Source organism: Macaca fascicularis, chromosome 11, assembly GCF_037993035.2.
Source record: "Macaca fascicularis isolate 582-1 chromosome 11, T2T-MFA8v1.1".
Classification (NCBI taxonomy): domain Eukaryota; kingdom Metazoa; phylum Chordata; class Mammalia; order Primates; family Cercopithecidae; genus Macaca; species Macaca fascicularis.
Window position 1 is genome coordinate 103,926,661 of NC_088385.1, and position 24,961 is coordinate 103,951,621.

The 24,961-nt window shown below is 37.6% G+C and overlaps 1 protein-coding gene and 1 pseudogene across 7 annotated transcripts in view; one reads left to right on the forward strand and one right to left on the reverse strand.

Moving 5' to 3' along the window:
* Positions 1-5,976: 5,976 nt before the first annotated feature.
* LOC102120726 (elongation factor 1-alpha 1-like) lies at positions 5,977-7,757 on the reverse strand (annotated as a pseudogene).
* Positions 7,758-11,882: 4,125 nt separating this feature from the next.
* The window catches only part of NEDD1 (NEDD1 gamma-tubulin ring complex targeting factor), a 45,884-nt gene continuing 32,805 nt past the window's right edge, over positions 11,883-24,961 (forward strand). For 2 of the 7 annotated variants that reach the window (XR_012419765.1, XM_005571927.5), the window contains exons 1-5: positions 11,883-11,926; positions 14,412-14,555; positions 17,415-17,509; positions 21,823-21,939; positions 24,167-24,307. Coding sequence is in view for 6 of the 7 variants with exons in the window: in XM_005571927.5 (XP_005571984.1) it covers positions 14,420-14,555; positions 17,415-17,509; positions 21,823-21,939; positions 24,167-24,307 (489 nt within the window). In the remaining variant the exon portion in view is untranslated. Of the gene's footprint in view, positions 12,266-14,411; positions 14,556-17,414; positions 17,510-18,675; positions 21,940-24,166; positions 24,308-24,961 lie in introns of all 7 variants that reach the window. The other 5 variants (XM_005571928.5, XM_005571925.5, XM_045365752.3 and 2 more) reach the window with 5 other exon arrangements.

The window sequence follows — 24,961 nt, forward strand, 5'->3', positions numbered from 1 at the left end:
AATAGCAATGATATATTTAATATAATAGAAGGAATTTTAAAAAGTGGACAATAATAAGATACCTAACATAGGTTACATTGATTATAGAGTAGCCAAAAGAGCACACAATCTTTAGAATTTGACAAAATGTATTTGAATCCTAGCTCTACTGTTTATTAGCTGGGTCCCTTTAGGCAGCTTATTTAATATCTCTAAGAATCTACTCTTTCATCTGTAAAATGAAAAATAATGACATCAGCTTTATAACTTTATTATGAGGATCAGAAGAAAGTCATGCAAAAGACTTTCTAATGATCTTAGAGAGAGGAAGTCCTCTATAAACGTGACAAGACCTAGAAGCCATAAAAGATTGCTATTTTGACTGCATAAAATGTAAACATTTTTGCATGACAAAATAATGCATAACCAAAGCCATAAGAGGGTAAACTGGAAAACATTTTTGTAGCATTTATGACAGATAAATTACTTTCATTCTCTCATATATCGATGAAGAAAAGGACCAATTTATTGAAAACATGGACAGAAGACATAAAAATACTCCATAGAAGGTGAAATACAAATAGCTTATAAACATATAAAAAGATGCTCAACTTCGGGCTAGGCGCAGTGGCTCACACCTGTAATCCCAACACTTTGGGAGGCCAAGGCGGGTGGATCACGAGGTCAGGAGATCGAGACCATCCTGGCTAACATGGTGAAACCCCGTCTATACTAAAAGTACAAAAATAATAGCCAGGCATGGTGGCGGGCGCCTGTAGTCCCAGCTACTAGGGAGGCTGAGGCAGGAGAATGGCGTGAACCCGGGAGGCAGAGCTTGCAGTGAGCCAAGATAACATCACTGCCCTCCAGCCTGGGTGACAGAGAGAGACTCTGTCTCAAAGGAAAAAAAAAAAAAAAAAAAAAGATGCTCAATCTTACTTGTAATATAACATAAATATAACATAAATGCAAAGTAAAACTCAATAATAGACTATTTTCACCTAACTCCTAAATGATAGGGGAAGTAAGCATATTATTAAGGGAAGTGTAAATTGGTACAACTTTTTCTGAAAAGCAATTTGACAACAGCAATTTTTAAAATAATAATTTAACCATATACTACTCCTCTGAGCAATTTCCCATCTGGGAATGTATACGCCTGTGCTCTCTGGTATAGCAGCCAGTGACCATATTTGGTTACTGAGCACTTGAAATGTGGCGTATCTGAAATGACATGTAATTTAAGTGTAAAACACACACTGAATTTTAAAGCCTTAGAATAAGTAAAATAATGTAAAATATTTCATTTTTTAATTGATTACATGTTGGAAATGACATATTTTGGATATAATGAATTAAATATAATATACTATTAAGATTAATTTTACTTATTTCTTTTACTTTTAAAAATGTGGCTGCTAGAACATTGAAACTTACATATGTTGTTCACATTATATTCCTTTTGAACCTTGTTAGCATATACAGTTCTACCTGCATGCATAAGAAATTATGTATGTAAAAAGAATATCTGAAAAACATCTTTAATATTCACCAATACAGTCTTTGCTAAATAAAATATGATACATTCAGACAATAGAATATTATGTGGACTGAAAAAAGAATGAGACCAGTCTGCCCTAAGATGGGGAGCTTTCTGCTAGATATTATTAAGTTAAAAAAAAAATAAAGCATGGAATAGATGTGTAGTGAGTTAATGTTGGTGTTCAGTGTATATTAAATGAATTTTGAATGAATTATGTAAATTGTACTTATGCATAGAATATTCTTGGAAGATGCACAAGAAATTGTTTTTAGTTATCGTTCTAGAGAGAGGAAATTGTGGTTCACCATCAGGGGCTGGAGAAGATTTATTTTTAACTCTACTTTTTTGTATTGATTAAATGTTTTGCAACATGTATTCATTACCTATTTAGAAAAAAACCTGTATTTACAAGTTTTCATTGTCTTTGAAGCAAACAATTCTTATAAAGAATTTCCTGAAGTCAGCTATGTGAAGGTGGAAGACGGATGTAAAATCACAAAGCCTTACGCAGTAGTAGGTTCCTAAGAAACAGCTGTTTCTTTCCCTTCCCCACACTTTGACTAAGAGCATAGATGTCATAATAGAATCTTTCCACATTTCAGAGATCCCTTAAGCATCCCTATCACGTTATGGCTCTAGAGATGTCAAATGTAAATGGGATGAGGCTACACTGATCCTGTGACATGCCCGGGAAGTTAGTTATTTCTCCCCAATAAATCCCAGAAACTGGCCTGCTTACTTTTATATATGTCTCATCAAAATGGAAGGCAGTCTGTATAATGTATAACTTCCCAGTCAGTGTAATATTGTAGGCTGTCTACAAATTTTATTACTATATTAAGGGTTGAAGCAAACTTTTCCAGTTATTACATCCTCGGCACTAAAATCTTCACTCTCCTTGTCAGTCTCTTGATTCTTCAGCAGTTAAAACACTCTCTTTTATTTCTGTATCAGAAACTCTATGTGCTTCCCTAACCTCTTTGTCTACTTCAATCACCTCTTCTCACTTTGATGAAGTTTGTTGATTGATTGCTTCTCATGGGTACGACTGGCTTTCCGGCCCTTTGTCTAAATTTAAAACACTGGAGCCATTCTTCAGAAAATACACAGTACTCAATCAATTGCATTTGCTCATAAAATATCTTTTTTTTTTTTTTTTTTTTTTTAACAAAAGTGTCTTGATTCTGCTTCCTCATTTCCATTCCCATTGCCTCTGCCTGAGTCCAGGCCCTCTTCATCTTGTCTAGAATATGTCAATTACCTCTTAACTAGTCCGTGTGCTTTCAGACTCCCCACTGGCAATCCATTTTCTACTTTACTGCTAAATTCTAAAAACAGATTCATGCCTCCATTCATTCATTCATCAGACATTCATTAAGTATCTCCTTTGTGTCAGGCATCATGCTAGGAACTGGGGACACAAATACTAATTTTTCACAGGCAGGCACTACGTTTCTGGAGCTTAGAGTTCAGTGCAGGAAGCCATCGAGTAGACACATGGTTTACAGTGTACAGGGGTGGGCACAGGATGCCCTGGCAGCATCCATCAGGGAAGGAAATTTCCCCAGAGCCCTTGCTATCTGGTCCAATTGCTAAGAGACAGGAGGAGATGTTCTAAGCAGAGGGAGTAGCAAGGGCCAAAGCTAAGCAGGGTGGTACATGGTGTGTGTGGTGAGTGTGACTGGCCAGGCGGTCAGAGAAGATTTACAGGAGTCAGCACCAGGTAGTGGCAAAGGGCCTAGGGGGGCCATGCAAAGGAGTTCGAACTTTATTCTGAGGGCATATGTTTTAAGAACAGTGGTCATGAGATCAGATTTGCATTTTACGGAGATCATTATGGTAGGAGTTTGGAGGAGAGCTGGAGGGATGAAAGACTGGAGACTGGTAATAAGGTTAAGAAGAGGCTGGTTCAACTATTTGGTCATGAGGATAACCTAAATCAAGGTAAGAGCAGTAGGGGTGCTGAGCAGCAGACAGATTTGGAAGAACTCAACAATAAAATGGACTGGGTTTAGTGATTGCCTATTTGGATGTTTGTGAGAAGGAAGGAAGGGGGAAAAGTCAGAATTGACTCACAAATGTCTGGCTTGAGCCCTTGGGAGGCTATGAGAGGTTATGGAACAGGAAATGGCTTGGCAGAGAGAAGATAGTGGCAGTTGAGTATGTGGTCTGCATTCAGGTGAGAGATTTGGACTGGAGGCATTCATTCTTCATCCATTTACTCATTTAGTTAATAGATGTTGAGTACCTACTACATGCCAGGCACTGTTCTAAGCACAGGGATAGTGGCAACCAAACAGGACAAAATTCCTGTTCTAGTGGCAACCAAACAGGACAAAATTCCTGTTCTTGTGGCACCTTCATTCCAGTGAAGAAACTAAACAAACCCACACAAGTAAAGCAATGCATAATGACCCGTTGATATGTGCTTTGAAGACAAATACATTAGGATAGGGCAAGGAGACAAAGTGTGATGGGGTGTGAGGGATATTTTAGATAAGGGCATCCATGGAAAAGCATCTTTCAAGAGGTGCTATTTGAGCACAAACCTGAACGAAATGCCAGAGGGAGCCATGGGAACATTCAAGGGAAGAATATGCAAGGAAGAACTATGTAGGACAGCAGGCTCCCTAAGCAATGGGTAGCAGAGGTTGTGGGAAAGAGCGGGAGGGGAAAGGGATGCAGATGTTCTCATAATAGGACCTCTAACAGTACCTAAAAACCTTGATGTTTTGAGTGTATCATCTTGCTTCCTTTTGAAGCCAACCCTAGAACTAATTTCTTCCTCCATCATCACTTCCCAGCCTCTGATTAATATAGCACTGGCAACTTTGTATCACTAGTATTTGTTACCTTGGTATAATCTGAGCTTCTCCAAGTTAGGGATGCTGTTCATCTTGGTCACCTCAATAATCAGCACAGTGTGTCAGGAGCTGGTCCACAAATGTGTGTTGACAGAACAATATCGACAAACAACAGGACACAGCGAAGGTAAAACTGATGTCTAGGGGAGTGGTAAGTGGTTGGTGACAAGTAGGAACAAGGGATTGCTTTTTTAAAAAAACAACTTTATGTTTTAAAGCCCTGTAGTTTTACGTATTTCTCTTTGACAACTTTTGGTATTCATCTCCATCTCTCTAATAACTTAATTTGTAATTTTTTTTTCAATTTTAGGTTTTACCTATTGACTTTCCATCATAGAAGATGAAGAATCACTTCTCTCTGCACCCTCCTCCACCTGAACTACACACATATATACACTGCCCATATCCCTACCAACCCATTATAGCTGTGTCATAATTTTTGTTAAATTAACATTGCAGGTTCACATTTTAATGGCTATGTAAATAGTATTCACACCAGGTTATGTGGTATATTATGGTTGTTATTACGACTTTTCCTTTCTTGCACAATTTTTGTTTCCCTAGTGGTGGTTTTATTTCTTTCTTTCTTTATTTATTGTCATTTGGTTAATTGGTTGGTTTTCTAGTTTTCTGTGTCTAGTCATGAATTAAGCTTCTGGTCTACTGTTTCCCAGTCCTGTAACCTCTTCTAATACAATTAGACACGTGAGGGGTGTGTGTGTGTGTGACTCTTCCTGATAATAGCACTACTAGAATCTTTCGACCTGCTACTTGCCCTGGTTGCTCTTTGGGCCCAGTGCTCACCTGTCATCCTGGGATTTTTCTTCACCTTTCTGAGACTGTATGTCCTGTCTTCCTCTGTTTTGGTTCACTCCTTTGTTTCAGTGTATCAGTTCCTCAGGCAGCTTCTTTGCTTCTTTTCATTAGAGATGTGGTCTCACCATGTTGTCCAGGCTGGTCTCAAACTCCTGGGCTCCAGCAGTTCTCCCACCTCAGCCTCCTGAGTGGTGGGGAGTACAGGTATGAGCCACCGCTCCTGGACTCAAGTAGCTCCTTGATAAGGTACACATAAGGAAAATTTGTTGAGGCTTTACATGTCTGAAAATGTTTTTATTCCTTCTTGACACTTGAATGATAAGACAGCTAGATAATTTTAGAGTAGTAATCATTTTTGCTCAGAAATATAGAAGTATTGTTCTACTGTCTTGTAAATTCTAGTGTTACTGTGAAGAATGGAAGTCATTCTTATTCTTTTTTTTCCTCATTAAACTTTGTTTTAATGGGTCTTAAAATTCTGTGACAGCTTTTTAGTCAAGTTGTTTTCATTAAAAAGTACTGATTTTAAAAACTAATGTCTTAAAACTGCCACACGCACAAAAATAGAAGAAACAACAACAACAAAAAAAAACACACACAAACCCAAACATGGTCCACAAAACATTCTCCTTTCCTTCTGAAGGTTTTGCAATGCATTGTTATCATTAACCACTCTTCTACTATTAACCTTAAATGGCCAATTGAATCAAACAGTTCTGACACTGTTCTTCCACCACTGATTAAGACTGGAGTGGCAGGTCTTAGGGATAATATTCATTTAGCCTTCTGAGGTTTCTGGGCAAACTTGATAACCTTGCCAGCTCCAGCAGCCTTCTGGTCCACTGTTTTGATGACATCCACAGCAAATGTCTGTCTCATATCACAAACAGCAAAACGACCCAGAGGAGGATAGTCCAAGAAATTCTCAACACACATGGGTTTGCCAGGAACCATACCAACAATGGCAACATCATCAGACTTCAAGAATTTAGGGCTGTCTTCCAGCGTATTACCATAACAGCAATCGATCTTTTCCTTCAGCTCAGCAAACTTGCAAGCAATGTGAACTGTGTGACAATTCATTAGAGGGGCATGGTCAGCACCAATATGGCCTGGGTAGCTCAGGATAATCACCTGAGCAATGAAGCCAGCTTCCATTGGTGGGTCATTTTTGCTGTCACTAGCAACTTTGCCACAACAAACATCTTTGACAGACACATTCTTGACATTGAAGCCCACATTGTCCCCAGGAAGAGCTTCACTCAAAGCTTCATGGTACATTTCTTTTTTTCTTTTTTTGAGATGGAGTCTCACTCTGTCACCCAGGCTGGAGTGCAGTGGTGCAATCTTGGCTCACTGCAAACTCTGCTTCCCGGGCTCAAGCGATCCTCCCACTCCAGCCTCCCAAGTAGCTGGGATTACAGGCATGCATCACTATGTCTGGCTAATTTTTGTATTTTTAGTAGAGTCAGGGTTTCACCATGTTGGCCAGGCTGGTCTCAAACTCCTGGCCTTATGTGATCTGCCCTCCTCGGCCTCCCAAGTGCTGGGATTGCAGGCATGAGTCACCACGCCTGGCCCATGAAGCATTTCAACAGACTTTACTTCAGTTACAATATTGACTGGAGCAAGGGTGACCACCATATTGGGTTTGAGAACACCAGTCTCCACTCGGCCCACAAGCACGGTACCACTACCATCAGTTTTGCAGACATACTGGAGAGGTAGACCCAAGGGCTTATTAGTTGGATGAGTTGGTGGTAGGATGCAGTGCAGAGTGTCAAGCAGCATGGTTCCACTGGCATTGCCATCTTTATAGGTGAATTTCCATCCCATGAACCAATGCATGTTAGCATGTGGCTCGAGCGTGTTGTCACTATTTCAACCAGAAATTGGCACCAATGTTACTGTGTCCATGTTGTAGCCAATTTGCTTAATATAAGTGCTGTCGTTTTTCGCAATTTTCTCTTCTGGCCATAGGGTGGCTCAGTGGAATTCATTTTGTTAACACCAACAATTGGTTGCTTCATACCCAGTGTACAAGCAAGAACACCATGCTCATGGGTCTGCCCATTCTTGGAGATGCCACCTTCAGATTCACCAATGTCAGCAGCAACAATCAGAACAGGAAAGTCAGTTGGAGATGTGCCTGGATTCATGTTTATGATAAAAATCTGTGTGTCCTGAGACATCAAATTTCCATGGGGAGATATCAATGGTGATACGAAGTTCAGTCTCTGCTTTCAGTTTATTCAAGACCCGGGCATGGGAAAGAGCCCTTTTCCATCTCAGCAGCTTCCTTCTCAGATTTTTCGATGGTTCTTTTGTTGATGCTACCACATTTGTTGATCAGATGATCAGTGGTGGTGGACTTGCCCAAATCTATGTGTCCAATGACGATGATGTTGATATGAGTCTTTTGCCTTCCCATTTTAGCCTTTAGGAGTGGTTTTCACAACACCTGTGTTCTGGCAGGAAACCCATTGTGAAAAAGCCATTCTGATATTTGAAACTTGTTTAGTAACTTTTTTTTTGAGAATATTTAAGGCCTTTCAAGCCAGTGTTATTAAATTTGAAAATTTTTGTTTTGTTGTGTCTTTTTAAGACTTTGTTTTTCTCTTACAAGTGAAGAACATCACTTTATTTCTTAATAATTAGGAACTCTTTGCTCCTGAGATCTTTTTAAAAATAAAGTTATTGGTGCATAATATACAAACAACAAATTGCATTATTTAAACCTGATATGTTAATAATATTGAGTCTTCTATCTCATGAACATGATACAGCTCTTCATTATTTAGGTCTTTAACTTCCCTCAGTAATGTTGTGTAGCTTTCAATGTACAATTATTGAATATAGTTTAGTACATTTATGTGTAAATAGTTCATACTTTTGGATGTTGTTGGAAATGAAATTGTAATTTTTATTTTTCTGATTGTTTATTGCTAGTATGTAGAATTCTATTTTTGTATATTGACCTTGCATAGGCCTTGCTGAGTTCAAATAGCTCTAGGAGTTTTTTTCTGGATTCCTTATGATTTTACAGTACACAATCATGCTGTCTGCAATAAAGAGAGTTTTACTTCTTCCCTTCCATTATGTATACTTGTTGTTTTCTTCTTCTCTCCCTTCTCCTCTTCCTTTCTCCTCTTCCTATTTCTTCTTCTCTTTCTTTTCATCTTCTTGTCTTATTGCACTGCCTAGGGCCTCCAGAAGAATGTTGACTAGGAGTACTAGTAAGACTGGGTATTCTTGTGTTAATCTTAGGAGAAGACATTCAGTCTTTCATCATTAATTAAGGTGCTCTCTGCAGGCTTTTTGTAGAGGCCCTTGAACCAGTTTAGGATGTTTCCTTCCTTCATTTTTTTCAGTTTGTCGAGCATTTTAAATCATGGGTAGATGTTAAATTTTAGAAAAATGTTTTTGCTTCATCTATTGATATAATTATATGGGCTTTCTCCCTCATTTTGTTAATATGGTGAATTATGTTAACTGATTTTTGAGTGTTAAACCAATCTTGGATTTCTCCAATAAATCTCACTTGATCATAATCTTTTTTATAAATTACTGGATTTATTTTGCATATATATGTGCACCTATATAATTTTGTCTCCATGCATAAGGGATATGAGTTATGGTTATTTCTTGTAATGTCTTTCTGGTTTAGTATCAGAGTAATATTGCCTCTAAAAAATTGGTTTAGCAAATATTCTCTTCTTTTCTGTTTTCCCAAAATGTTGTATTATTTCTTCATGTGTTTGATAGAATTCAACCGTAAAGCCATCTGATCCTGAGGTTCCTTTGTGAGATGGCTTTCTTAATTTTGGATTCAATTTTTATGGTACATATAGGGCTATCATATTATCTATTTCTTCTTGTGTCAGTTTTAATATTTGTCTTTCAAGGTATTCAATTGTTTTAGTTGTGACCAAATTTATTAACATGTAGTTGTTTATCCTATTCCCTTATTTTTGTAAATATCTTTTGGATTTGTATTGATGGCTTCTCTTTCAATCTCGATATTGGTAATTTGTGTTTTCTCTTCCTTATTGATAAGTCTAGCTAGAGATTTCTCAATTTTATTAATCACTTCAAAAACCAGCTTTTGGTTTCATTGATTTTTCTCTATTGTTCATCTTTTTTCAATTTCATTGTTCTGTACTCTAATCTTTACTTGGTGTTTAATTTGCTCTCTAAGTTTCTTAACAGACAGCATAGATCATTGATTTTGGACTTTTTTTCATAATATAAACACTGATTTCATAATATAAGCACTGATTTAGCTGTTTCCATGAGTTTTTATTGTTGCATTTTACTTATCACTCAGTTCAAATATTTTCTATCATTATTAATATTTGTGATTTGATTTTTTCCTTCACCTATGGGCTATTAGAAGTAAGGTTGTTTTATTTCACGTTTGGGGCTTCTCTAGGTGAGTTATTGTTTTTTAGTTTATATTTAATACTGTTGTGATCAGAGAGCATACTCTGTAAGATTTATTCTGTTAAACATCTACTGACTTACTTTATAGCCCAATATATACTCCATCTTCACGTGTATTTGAAAAGAATGTTTATCCTGAAGTAGTTGGCTCTAGTATTCTACAAATGTCAGTTAAAATAGTTGGTAGTGTACAGATCTTCTACATCTTTTCTGAATTTTTTTAATCATCGGGATGTTCTATGAATTACTGAGAAAATTCTGTCAGTGTCTCCAACAATGACTATGGGTATGCCTTTTTCCCCTTTTAGCTTTGGTACTTGTTCTTCATATGCTTCAAAATTCTCTTATGTTCACATATACACTTAAAATTGATAATGGCTTGTGGTTTTATTTACCATTTTATCATTATGAAATATTTCTCTGTCTCTAGAAATATTCTTTGTCGTGATGGCTACTTTTGGAAATCTGTATATGTTTATATAATTCATATATTAGCAAGGCTTCCAACATTTGGCATCTATTGTTCTTTAAACTATTATACAGAACTGAGCATACAATATGTACATAGGCACAGAGGCAGGGACAAAAATGACAGGACTGTTCCAAGGCTAGTAAGATTTGATGAGGCCGTAGCATCAGTGGGGACAGAGGAGTGGTTTCCATTTGGCCCTTTATACTGTATTATGGCTCTTGACCGTATAGCATAATGGTTTGGGACAGTCTTTGCAGTCCTATGGTCCCAAGTTTAACTTCTGAATATACCATTTATTAAACTTGTGACCTTGGGCAAGTTACTTAACCTCTATTTCCTCATATGTAAAGCGGAGACAAATAATGGCACATACTTCATGTGTTTTCAGAAAGATGAAATTATATATATATAGCATACATACACATTACGTCTAGACACACAAATACAGTGCTTAGTAAAGTGTTCAATATTTATTTTTATATGTATAGCTAGTATTATATATGTATATATTATATTACACGTATTATTATATATATTTTCATATAGTCGTCTCAATTTTCCTGCTGGCTTCAATTTTCAGAGATTTAATTAATTGTCCTTTTTGTTTGAAGCTTTCTTTTCTCCATTTGCTCCCATTCTCCCTGACCCCACTCCCTTACTCTGCTTTCTTAGTTCCCAACTTTCTGGGCCTCCTCCCTGCCCAAATTGGATTTCATAGCCTCAAGAACTGCAGACTGTACAATTAAGGTAGTTGCTGCTTGCTATCTTTCTCCTTTTTCCACTCCCCCATGAACCTCAATAACTTGGCTACGATTTCAATTTCTGCTCTGAAAAAAATGCACTTATTAGAATTTTCCAATAATCTGCAATATGAATGCAGATAACTGGGGCTTATGTACCTAGTTCAGAAACACACCCCATGTAGTTGTGATGAAAGAATAACACTTTTTGCAGAAGAAATGCTCCATATTTATGATAAATATTCTCAGCAAAAATTGTCAGTAGAGCTACAAAAGGCCCTTTGGAAGGGGCACTTGAAAACTCGGCTCAGTAACTTTCTTTTCCACCTTGAAGCATCCCCTTCAAAAGAATTCCCAACCAGATGATGTTTGATGTTCCTGACCGAGCTCGCAGCATGATGAAAAAAAGACCATGGGTTTTGAAGTAGGTTAGTGCAGACGCCTACTCTTCGGGTTATTTCTCAGCCTGAGCGCGTTTCCTGGCTTGTAAATTGCATGTAGGAATCCTTTCCACATCCACAATCCTATATCCACATCCACAATAGTTTCCCTTATTATGGGTCTTGGTGCATCTTATATCTTTCATTATCATAGTTTCACTTTCCATTTAAGTATCTAATAACGTCAGCTTCCTATAGTGGATTGTAAGCTCCACGAGGCCAAGGACCACGAGAATTCACTGTACTCTTGTATCCCCAGGCTAAATCATCACTGTACACCCAAGAGTCTAGCACAGTGCTAGCACACAGTAGACAGTCAGCAAGTGAATGACAAAGGAGCAGTTGACAGTGGCCGGAGCTCCGTCGCTGGGGCGTGGAGAGAGTCGCCCCGGCCCGCAGTTCCCACCCTGGCACTGGGATAACTTCTCCCGCGGATGCCCAGCGCCGCCCTGGCCAGACCTTCTGTACCCCAAATCCAGTCCGGCCAGGAGCCACAGTCGCACGCAGCGCCTCGCCCCTTGACGTCACTCGGGGCGGGACTTCCGGCCGCCGAAGTTTAACAGTCCAGGCGGGAGCCGGAAGCCCAGCGCCGAGCGGGCCGCGGCACCCTGTTGTGTTGCTGCGGAGAGGTGAGGTTCCGGAGGCCCTGAGGTCAGCGGGGCCCCGCCCGCCGCGTCCGTGCACCCTACGTATCCTAAGACCCCCTCCGTCCCCCTCAGAGGGCGGGGCGGAGGTCCCTGGGCTTCGCGCGCCCGGAGCGGTTGCCGGGCAGGGGCGCGGCGGCGCGTTGGGCTGGGAAGTGTCTGGGGAGCCGCGGGCCGGGGTCGCACACCTCCCCGAGAGGCGGCCCAGGTCAACTAGGGTAGGTTGGCGGCGGCCCTGGTGGCTGTGCTGCCCCGGAAAAGTTTGCCTCGTCTCCACAAGTCTGTCTTCTTTTTTGTCAACCTCAAGTACTTCTCTTTTGCCAGGTACTCGGATGCATTTTACAGGGTAGCCTCAGTTGAGCGGTTGTCCTGCAAGTAAAGTGCAGTTTCGGTGATTGAAAGTTGGAGAACTTTCATTTCAGCTGAGTAGTGTGGTTGAATTGGTTCCTGTAGCAGCTGTCCCTGAAGCCAGGCCGACGTTACCGCCTTCTGTCCTGACTGCTCGCTTTCGATGGGACCCTCTTTGTGGGACTGATGTAAAGTCTCTCCCTTAAATGTGCTCAGTTCTTAGAAGACCGGAGTAGGTGGGCAGATAGTCCTCTTCCCCGCCCCGCTTTAAGAGCGGGAAACAAACATTAAATCACTCGGCGAATTATGTCTCCTAAGTTGGAGCGGGTCTTTCGAACCCAGTTTTTCAGAGCCCTGGCCTCGGTGATCTACCCACTACACCCCGCAGCTCAATAGGCCTGGTGTAAGATGCAGGTAGACACAGCTTGCAGTTGTGTTTACAGGGCTTAGAGATCGCTTTTCCAGCAGTTCGTTCGGGGCACGTGTTACACATGTTTAAGGCTCCAAATCCAAACACTGTGTTACATTTCGACAGGTGACTTTAATGGCTTTTCATAGCACTGTGTCAGATGAATGGAGCATAAGGAAGCACATGAGTGAATTACCTTAACTTTTTGTCTCGAGAATGAAACGTTTTTATAATTATGTCTTTAACTTGTCCTCTGAAATGGCTTATACTAGACGTAGGTGTGCTGTTGTATTGGTGACTCGGGGACCTGTCTGTGACATCACTAATGCTGTGTAGTAGTCTTGCACTTTCCATACTAGGAAGGTGTGGGAGGTATAATTCTGTGAACTCTCGCTTTCCTTTTCTCCCATGTACTTTTGAGCCTCCCTTTTCTCACCTATCGTTCAGTTCATTGCTACCTGTTGCTCTTTAAGGTGCCTGCCTAGAGCAGCTTCCCTGCCTTCTGTTTTCTAGACTTCCTTGGCTTGTGAAATCACCTTGTTAGAATTACATGTTTCAACTGTATACTCTGAATAAATCATTGAAGGTATTGTAGTCCAAGAATTGGTATGGGGACTTAGTGGCATCTCATTTGACCATATTGCTAATTTTAGGGTTTTGGAAAATGGTGTGAATGGATTCTGACCTGCAGAAATGCTACTTTATCATATGTTTTTTAAAAAATTAGGAAGTTACTTATTAATAGTTATTTGTTGAGAAACTGTTTTGTGCCAGGAATGTTTCAAGACTCTGGTGTGGGGAGACAGACATTATTATGAAAACAAATAAAAATTTCAGATAGTGGCTGGGCGCGGTGGCTCATGCCTGTGGTCCTAACACCTTGGGAGGCTGAGGCGGACAGATCACCTGAGGTTGGGAGTTCGAGACCAGCCTGACCAACATGGAGAAACCCCGCCTCTACTAAAAAATACAAAATTAGCCAGGCGTGGTGGTGCATGCCGGTAATCCCAGCTACGCAGGAGGCTGAGGCAGGAGAATCGCTTGAACCTGGGAGGTGGAGGTTGCAGTGAGCCGAGATCGTGCCCTGGCACTCCAGCCTGGGCAACAAGAGTGAAACTCCATCTCAAAAACAAAACAAACAAACAAACAAAAAAAATTCAGTTAGTAGGAAGTGCTATGAAAAAAATGAAATCAGGTATTGGGATATAGAGTAAACTGGTAAGTCCCTTACCAGGTAAGGAAGGGGCTGCATTAGCCAGGGTGGTCAGGAAAGGCCTTTCATAGGAGGAAACATTTGAGTTAAGACCTGAATGATGAGAAGGAGAGGACCATGGGAATCTGGGGATAGCATCTTAGGCACACGGAGCAGCAAATGAAGAGACGCTGAGGTGAGAATAACCTTGCCTTTGCATGAGGCAGAGAGAAGGCCAGTGAAAAGAAAGAGGAGAGTTACCTGGGGGCCAGGACGTGTAAGGCAGGCTAAGGAAGCTCAATTTCATTATCATTACTGTGAGGAGCCATTGGAATGGTCAGCTGAGAGAATGTGATCTGGCTTTTGTTTTAGGAAGATCACTTCAACTACTTTGGTGAGTGCACTGTTTGGAACAAAAATGGATGAGTTAGAACCACTTGTTTTAGATTAGATTTTGACCTTTTTTTGAGTATGTCTGTTCTTAAATGTTTTAAAAATATATTGTTTTAAACTATTTGTAGGCGCAGTCATGCAGGAAAACCTCAGATTTGCTTCATCAGGAGATGATATCAAAATATGGGATGCTTCATCTATGACATTGGTGGATACATTCAACCCACACACATCACCACATGGAATCAGCTCAGTATGTTGGAGCAGCAATAGTATCCTTTAAAAACACACACACACACACACAAACCACTTATTAGGTTAAACAACCACTGTCAATGAAACTTTTGCATGTGACTCATACTGAGTAATGTATTTTGCATTGCTACCAAGGATAGATAACATAAAATAGTAATTTACAAAACAATGTATCATATGAATGCACTCTGATTTTATGTGTTGGGTTCATTTAAAAAAAATTTAGTTGCAACCCACTTCATTTGAAAACATTGCTATTAAAAAAGTATATTCTGTCTACACCATAGAATTAGTTATGAAAAGTTTCTTAATGAACCAAATGGAATAAGGTTGGTAATTGTGGAAATAATTCCAAAAGGTTTTGGAATGAGTTTTTGCATCTACATTTGGGTATTTGTGGATCTGAACTGAAAATTAAAGACAGAACATGAAGGCGGAAGCAAGTTTGGGAGGAGATAAAAAATTGTCCAATATCTCCATCTTACTGATGTACTCTCCATATCTTCCTTCCTCTCTGTGTGTGATGAAAACTACTTTTTTCCTAAACAGACATAGTAAAGTTACCTAGATTGAATTTTTCTAAGCTTTTTATGTTTCTGATTGACACCTCCCCTGTCTTGGTGAGCTCCTAAATGTGGATAAAATAAAATGAGGGAGTGAAGACTGTAAACTGGGGTTTTTGAACCCTGCGCTATTGACTTTTTGGGGCAGAAAATTTGTTGTGGATCTTTCCTGTATGTTGTATCATGTGGAGAAGGTTTATTGGTCTTCTCCCCTTAGGTACTAATAGCTTCTAGTTGTCACAACCAAAAATGTTTCCAGAATCGCCCGAATCACTCCCAGTAGAGAACCACTGCTGTAACCACAGTTCTCCTATCACCTTTTATATGAAAATGTTTTATATAATTGGTCTGTTAGAGATTTTCTTTTGTGAAACTCATATGCAATTTCTTAACAAATTTTTAACATTTGTCTGATTTTTATCAACACCAAAGTATTAAATTCTGCTTTCTGGTGAAAGGAAAAAAATCAAAGCTTTAAAATATGACTGGTTCAGGAACAAAAATATTAAAAGTTTTATATGAGCCTTACTATTCTTGCATGTCTATAACAAGAAGGACAAATTTTCTTACTGAATTAAATTTACCTCCTTATCATTCCTATATTTTGTATTAAAGCAGTACAACAAATTATTTTGGTACTCTGTTAATCAAACTCATGGTGAAATGACTACATTTTTGAAGGACTTTCCAGATATTTAGTAGGGAAAATATTTTAAAGAGAGCAACAAGTGTGTGAAGTTGCTGTTCTCTATTTTTAGATTTTCATTATGTTTAGAGCTTAATTTTCCCTCTTATATAAAAGTAGCAATTTGTAGTAAGATTATTTTTTGGTTGACTTTTGTTTTAAGGAGTTTTACTAGGAGTTGGCATTTACTAATGTGCTGCTTAATAGTCTAGCAACAAAACTGATGTAGCTATGAGATAGTGTTGTATGACTTTTGGAAATTGGTCTTATCGTTTTCTTGCGTGAGCAGATGTGCACTGAAAGCCTTCATACAGTCTTACTCTTAATAAGGCTTTGATCACTTCCATGGAGGTTAATTACTGAAGATCAAAGAGTTCCCAGCCTTAGCAACTTGGGGTCCACATAGCATAGATTCCAAGAATGGGGTTAATGTGAGACGCCAGAGAGATTAGTTTTTTGTTTTTTGTCGTTTAGCTTATGTTCCTCACTTTCTCATGATTTCTAAAACTACAAGAGAAATACAAAAGTAACTAGATTACCCACCCACATTATGTTTCAGTTCTTTTTTTTTTCTATATTCTAAGGAGAAAAGTAGTGGTAAACATAGGAAGAAGTCAAGGAAAGGGAAATGGTTTTTCTCACTATGGTAATATCTAGGTAGAAATGATTTGATTTGCATCATGTATCGTAATAAAATTACAGTCCATGCTCTGTTTACAAAATACCTGAAAGTTATGCAGAACATTCAAAAGTTAATGCAGTTAGGGATTCTGAGTGTCTAATTAACCTTTCTCCATTGTTTTTACTCACATTTTAATTGCTAAAAAGCACAGATTTAAACTTCTGATATTTTAATTTGTTATGACTCTCAAAATCAGACACTTATTCTTGGTTATATATTGTTGTATTTAATCATTTTAGTTTTAAAATACTTACTGTTTTGTGTTTACTGATTGTTCCACTTATGATTCATGTAAAAGAAGGTAAATAAAATTTTAAATTAAGATTCAATTAAATTTTATTTAAAAATTAAAACTCATGACACAAACAATTCCTATTTAACCATACATATTTGTAAAATGTTTGCAGGTTACTATAATATTCATTCTTAATTTAAAATTGGAACATTCTATCACAAAAATTCATGTTCTGGGAAAATATCAGGTCTTTTTTTTAAAAAATAGAAAAATAGGGGACTAGTGTGGATGTTTGCTTCCTAGTTTAGATTGGTACCAAGCACTAGGTTAATAAATATCTTGAACAGTTTCTGTAGATGAAAAGGTTGATTGATATTTGCTGATGCTGCTTTTATCGTGCTCTCATTCTTGAAGGATAAAATTAGCCCTTCTGGCCTACTCTTTGAAAACAGAGTAGTATTTCACATGGGTTAAATAGCTTTTGAGTGATAGCAGAGCCAGAAGGAAGGCTAGTTCTTCCCTGCAGTAGTAACAAAGAGAATTAGTCTTAGTAATTATTAATAGTAATGTGAGCTATTTTTGAAAGCTACTCTATAAGCTTTACTCATTCATTGTCTTAGTGTGTTTGCTTTTATAATTGCAATTCTTATAATAGTCTCTAGTGCTATAGATGTTCATGGATTGTTTGATGCTCCATAACTCTTCATTTAGATAACTTTTTAGTAACAGCATCTTCCAGTGGCGACAAAATAGTTGTCTCAAGTTGCAAATGTAAACCTGTTCCACTTTTAGAGCTTGCTGAAGGGGTAAGTGATTTTTTTTTTTAAACTGTTAAAAATCTTAGTTTTGTTTGACTGGCAATTGCTTGTTTATTGTGGTGCTTGCAACTAAAAATAAAGGTTTTTAAAAAGCATCATTTTTAACTTAAGCTCAAAATAATACAGTAACACTTAAAAATGAGATATGTGTACTTACTGAGGTATTTTTAGGTAAAATAGTTTTGAATATTAGGGGAACAATTGAAGACTTGAATTTTGTTAACTAGGCCCTTCGTTTCTTCATTTTCCTTCTGTGGGAGAGGATTCCTGTTGCTGCTATTTTAGGACAGTGTCCCACACAGGTTACTAGGTTGACCTGAGCAGATGAACTCTAATGACACGGCACTAGTTTACTGATCTTGAGCTCAGGACCATCAGGAACAGACTCATAGCTGATGATAGCCCTCTGCTTCAGATTCTGTCCACCTGTACTGAGGGACCTGTCTGAGCCTCCCCATGCGCTCCTTAAACAGGTATTTTTGGTCAAAGTGGGCTTAGGTCCCAGGGCATTTAAATGAAGCTGTCACTGCATACTGTTGCCTTATCCTTTTGTTTTGTTTTGTTTTGTTTTTGAGATGGAATCTCACTCTGTTGCCCAGGCTGGAGTGCAATGGCTCAATCTTGGCTCACTGCAACCTCCGCCTCCCGAATTCAAGCAATTCTCCTGCCTCAGCCTCCCAAGTAGCAGGGATTATAGGTGCCCAACACCATACCTGGCTAATTTTTGTATTTTTAGTAGAGACGGGGTTTCACCATGTTGGCCAGGCCCGTCATGAACTCCTGACCTTGTGATCCTCCTGCCTCTGCCTCCCAAAGTGCTGGGATTACAGGCGTGGCAGCCTATCCTTTTGTTTTATAAGTTAATCCCTCTGATTGAGGATGATACTGGCTTCTTCATTTCCAGTCACATTCCTTGAAAGCTATTTCTTTTTTAAATAGAATAAGATTTGAATAAAAAGGTATGAGTAGTTGATAGCTTGTTTTTTGTTTGTTTCAAAGTTTTCATAGCAAATCTTAAATTATTATGGATTGTCATAATTTTACACACTGGGATAGGTAAGGTAGCCCAATTAGAAAGAAAACAGCAGGACAATTGAATAAAAGCTCAACTAATTTAAAGAGGACTCATGATTTTTATCAATCCTCTCCTAAAGGTATCCAGTGGGATTGACCTGAACTTCAGTTCTAACCCACAGATGTTGGAGACTGGGACAGAGAGAACATCTGCTAACAGTAGAAATGGAGTTTGAGGCACTCTGTTTAACCTGTCTTAAGCGAAATCAAGGCATAGAATGTCCCTGGTCGATAAAAGGCAGACTGAAGTCTTCAAGAGCAGGCAAAACATCTTAACCATCTTTGGATCTTTGTATCCTAAGATGTTCAAAAAACACTTGTTAATGTCAACGTCAAAACCACTTTAACTTCTACTCTACCACTATATATATGTACTACTGTTATGCATTATGCCTTAGAATCAGTGAATTGGTGTTTGGGAGCTTTATTTTTTAAGTATAAAAATAACAGATGGTATTTACAAGTGTTATATAATTCTAAGAGTTTTGTGAATATTCCAAATTAGTTGCTATGATTCTTAGCCCTCTTTCCCATAGTTAACAAATCATATCATAATGCTGATAAATAAAAGTAAGATTAGCTGAGTTCAAATTTTCAGTCTGTTTTAATTTAGCTATAAAAATATTTGCAAACATTGGTTTTTTAGCTTTTACTAGTAATGTTTAAAGTAACATATTTATGTGCTAATAACCTTTTTGTAACTTTCAAATCCTCTTACTCGTGTATTGTTTGAGGCATTAGACCTTTTCTACTTGAGAAAATAAATTATGATCTACTCATTTAAAAATTTTAGAGTGGAACTTTAAGTTCATATTTATTTTCTTTGATTTTGTATTTCACCTCTTTAAAGTAGAATGTACCTTTGCCTTGCACCTTGAGCAGTACAGGATTCCTGTAATAACCACACAATTTCCATTAATTATTTAAGTTCATTAGTTGCATTAATAATACACTATCATTAAAAAAGACCTATCATCAGGGTTAGCCAGCTCTAAATATAAGTTTTATTTTGAGCCCTTAAGAGTAATTGTAGTTGTTGTGATGATTGGAGTCCCAATACATTGATCTTCAGTGGACACCATCTTTTTCTATTTTATTTAAAGGCTGTTTTGATAGTTCTTAGCAAATTCTCCTGATTTGCAGTGACAACCAGATTTTAAATCTTCTTAGTCTCCCTCCACCAAAGTCAATTCCTAGAATGGTATTTGCTGGAGAATTACAGCAACTGTACTGAAACATTGATGTTGTGTGCATCTTGCTATTTTTATATGTTAGTTGATACTCTTGGTCAAAATTTCAGAGCTAGAAGGAACCCTGGAGTCCACAGAAGTGAACACAAATCTATTTGATTTCCTTGAAGCATTTTTGACCCCCTTAAAAGCTGCTGGATCCATGTGGAAGAAAGACAATGAGAGAGTGGCTCTTTAGTACAAGATTAGCATGTTTATAGTACTTAAACATGCAATGGGGGAGAAGGGCTAGAGGAAGGGGACCATCTGCACTCTTTAAAGAATCTCTTTTGAGCAGAGGATATTTCTGAGAAGCATAGACTCTCAAAGTAAGAACAGTAGATCTAGTCTTCACCTTTCGTTTCTCAAATGCAGAAACACAGGCTCAGAAAGGTGAGATGATTTGCCTAAACCTACATAGCTTGCCGTTTAACTTTCAGCGAAGTCATAAAATGCCCCCTTTGAATTTGAAGAATCCAAGGATGCACTGTGGAAGTTACAACTAATGTAACTTGGTAGTGCATCTGAAAAATGCACTAACTTGGTAGTGCATAGGAAACTTGGTAGTGCATAGGAAAAAAATGTACCATTATGTTCTGTGTAGCATAGTTACTGATGGCACCACCAGATTGGTGACACTCAAAGATACTCATTGAGAAGAACTTGATAACATCTGTATTTTAGCCATTCTATAAAGATCGAGCATGGATATAGCTTTGTGCTAGTGAAACTGACATTCTGGCAGGGGACAGGCAGTAAACTAGTAAACAAAAAATACCCAGATATTGATAAGTTATCATGCGGATAACTAAAATAAGATATTGCAATAGCAAGTTACATTAAGTAGCCAGTGGAGTTCCCTTGAAGTGTGGTGGCTCTTAAGTTGATCTGTTGACCAGAAGGTCTTCCAAACAAGGTTCAGAGAATTTAGCTTTCTAGGCAAGGAGAATAGCTGTGTAGAAGCCTTGAGGCAAATATAGGGTTGTATATTTAAGGAATGGAAGGTCAGTATGGCTGGAGAATTAGTGGATGAGGAAGAAAATTGTAACAGATGAGGTAGGGCCCAGATAATAGGACTTTGAAAGCCAGGTAAATGTTTGGAGTTTATTCGTGGTGTGATTGGAAGCCGTTGAAGATTTTTAAACAGGAAGGAGACATGATCTGATTTACATTTGTAAAGTCCACCCTACTTATGAAGAACAGAATATAGGAAAGCAGGAGTGGAAACAGGGAAACCAGTTAGGAAGCTGCTGTCGTAGTTTGGCAAGGTTTGGGTTAGCGTTAGTAGTAGCTATGGATAAAGGGAGCCCATGTGGGATTCATTTTTGGGTTGGAGTTTAGAGAGCTTACTGATAGATTGGAGGGGAGGGAGAACAAGAAATCAAGGGTTATACTAGGTTTTTGTCTTGAGAAACTGGATGGTGTCTTTACAGAGATGGGGAACAAGTGAGGTTGGACTTTGATGACCTGATGTCTGAGACTTGGTCTCCTTAACAGGGAGATTTGCTGGGAGACTTAGGGCAAGTATCTTGACTTCTTTTAAAAAACTTACTTGATTGGTAAAATGAGGACTCTACACTGGAAATTCTTTAAAGTCTCTTCTATTTTTAGCATTTCTGAGCTGGGGATTGATTTTAATGTAGGATATTCTGTGGAAATACAAGAACAGGCTTTATCAAGGGGAGATAGGATGGGCAAACAAGCTGTGATGGGAGACCAGGACTGCCAATGTCTCCTAAGCTTCCTGTGTTGTCACCAGTCCACAGAAGTGAACGCACATCTATTTGATTTCCTTGAAGCATTTTTGACCCCCTTAAAAGCTGTTGGATCCATGTGGAAGAAAGACAATGAGAGAGTGGCTCTTTAGTACAAGATTAGCATGTTTTTAGTATTTAACAAATATTTATCACATGCTTATTAAGTGTTGGATGAGACCTGAAAGTCAGCTCTGAGCTCTGTTAAATTAAGGTAACTTTTATTTTATTTTTTTTTAAATAGCAAAAGCAGACATGTGTCAATTTAAATTCTACATCTATGTATTTGGTAAGCGGAGGCCTAAATAACATTGTTAATATTTGGGATTTAAAATCAAAAAGAATTCATCGATCTCTTAAGGTAAGCAATTAAAAAAAATCTTTACAAAAAAATGGATATCTTAATGCATTTAGAGTATTTACCAAGCTTTTATTTTTGAGCTTTTATGATAAAAATAAGGGGCTTCAGAATTGTTAGGGAAAATAAAGGTGCTATTTAGCCGGAAACTTGTTTTTATGTCTTTTTTCTTCCATGTATAGAATTGATGCATATGATCAACATTTAAAACTTTTTTCTTGTTTTTTTCATGTAGTTCTACTCTTATTTGAATGAACCACTTCACTCATTTTTTTCTAAACTATGGTTTGTGGTCATCAGGGATCTTTCCTTAGGGCAAGCTGGAAAAAATGAGAGTTGTTTTGGGATGATAGTATTCAATATAGTAATCAGAGTTGGGGGTTCACCTTTTTAGTTATGTAGTATATTTGGCTGCTCTTGTTTGTGTTATTTTTTATCTGTTTGTATTTTTAACTTGGTAATATTTTGTAAACCAATTTACTATTTACAATTAATGTTTCTTTAATAATTAGCTTTTGGTAGTTTCAGAAAATAAAAATATTTAGCACAACATAGTCTCTGGTTATATTTTTGGAATTCTACTTTTCATTATATTGTCTTTTTAATATTTAGAAGTTGATCTTAAATTTAATTTTTGTCTTTTAAAAAGGTTTTAATATGAAAAATATAAACATATATCTAGACACATACACAGAGGAAGAGCTTTCTTTAACCCATCACCCGTGTAAGCTTCGCTTACCCCATCCCTGCATGGCAAAATTTGATACACTTTTCCATTTTCAGCTTTCCCAATTACTCTGGATGGTTTTCTGTCTTTTTGGTGTGAAATTCATAATGTTTAGCTCCCTCATTCATTCTGTTAATGAATATTTTGACTAATTGTGATAGTGGGAAATCTAATGTTTTACCTTTGAATCTTTACAGTCCTCTCCCTGGTGATTAACACAATCTCTGGCACTTGGTAGGTTCTTAGTAAATGTTTGCTGAATGACTTACTTTCCACAGTTGAAATTAGGAAGACACTTGCCTCTTTATAAAGTCATATAAATTACATTGGACCACATGTTCTTAATTTCCCAAATGGGAACGATACCCAAAATATCTGCTCTTCCTTTTTTCTTTTCATCAAACATTTTTTCCTCAAGATAGCAAGCGTTCCTTGGTTTTAGAAAAGGAATAAAAGGTAAAGAAATCTCTGAAAATACTTGAAGGACCACTTGAAAAAGTTGTAAGTGGAATATCATAGCTATTATTCTTGCCATTACATAAATAATGATTAGATACAGGGCTTAGTTTGTTGGTATTATTGAGATATGGCATCTTCCTGTTAAAAACTCTTCTCCCAATTTTGATAACTTTTCTCTGCTCCTGCTAGACATCTCTAATTTGATGTTGGAAAACATAGTCCTTGTGAACTCAGTTTGTTTAAAACCTGAAAGTTTTATTTCCTCAAAGTGTATTCCTAATTGGATTTGAGAGGCAGCCTGGTATAGTGGAAGGAACAGAGGCTTTGGAGTTTGACATGGAGTTGAATCCTGGTCACTTAGCAGTTATGTGAGCTTGCATGGGTTTCTTAACCTCTCTGTGTCTCATGTACTTTGTTTATAAAATGGGCAAAATAACCTTGCCCCTCAGGCTTTTCTAAGCATTAAATAATATATAAAGCTCCTAGCACTAGTAGGTTCTGAGCAAATGGAAGCAGCTGCTGTTATCTCACAGATGCCTCGCTCATTTGTTCTTCCCACTCCTCCGTTTTGCAATGTCTGGTTTCTTTCCCCTTCCCATGATTTTTCTCTTTTCTTTAAGGTTGAACTCCAGCTTTATGTCTTCCATAAAGCTTCCTCTGCCAACTTCATTCACAGTAGCTCTTTCTCTTTCCTCTGACACTTTGCCTCCATCATTCATTTAGCATATTCTCTGCCATTTTCGTGTTAAAGCAGGAAATCAAAGTAGTCAACTTGCAATACCTGTTATTTGTCAGAGGAAGTGAATTCTTTAAAGTAGACATAATGCCATGTAGAAAATTACCTTTCCATAATGTCTCTCTCTCTTTTGTAAAGTGCCTGGACCATTTTTATCATTATTGAAAATAATTCTCTGTGTATTTGAGGAAAATGTTAAAGCAAATATTAGATTGATAAGTACATAATATATGGTATTTACAGAAACATGAAAATGGGCTGTTCGAGGGTTATGGGGCAGCGTACTTACTTTCATTTCTCTCTTTCAGGATCATAAAGATGAAGTAACTTGTGTAACATACAATTGGAATGATTGCTATATTGCTTCTGGATCTCTTAGTGGTGAAATTATTTTGCACAGTGTAACCACTAATTTATCTAGTACTCCTTTTGGCCATGGTAGTAACCAGGTACAGTATGAGTTTATTCAGAGTAAAATGGTGAGATAGATTTTGAATTGTATCTTACATAAGGCTGTGAATTTAAGTTTTTGAAATGCTTGATGGAAAAACTTTAGCTATTTTTAAATGGTAGTGTTTTGAAATATTCAGATAGCAAGCTAATTCATACTAGATTATGGTGCTTATATAAATTTGATTATGTAATCAAATAGTCACATCCTTCTAGACTATAACTATATACAGCATAATAAAATACAAATAGTTGTTAATAGGTTAAATGTAAAAAATGGATATTAATCTTTCTGCAGCACTACTGTTATAGAAATGTGTCACATAGCTCAGACTTTGTCAGCTGCAATACAGATACACTCAGAAATACTGTTTTGTGGACATGGAATGATTGAGTGTTTTAGGCAGAGGGTAATTTAAGTTTTATATTTTTGTTTTTGTAGGTATATGATAAAGTATCAAAGCTTATATATTTCAGGTTAATATAAGAGTGTTTTGGGAAACTTTTTAAAAGGAAAATAAGTCAATTTTTTCCCTTTATGAAAAAGTTTAGAAGAATAAATTCAGTTTTTCAAGGAACCTAACTCTTGGTTAACTTTCCATAAAATTTGCCTTAGGAATTTCCAGTGAGGTGCAAATTCTTTTAATTTTTAC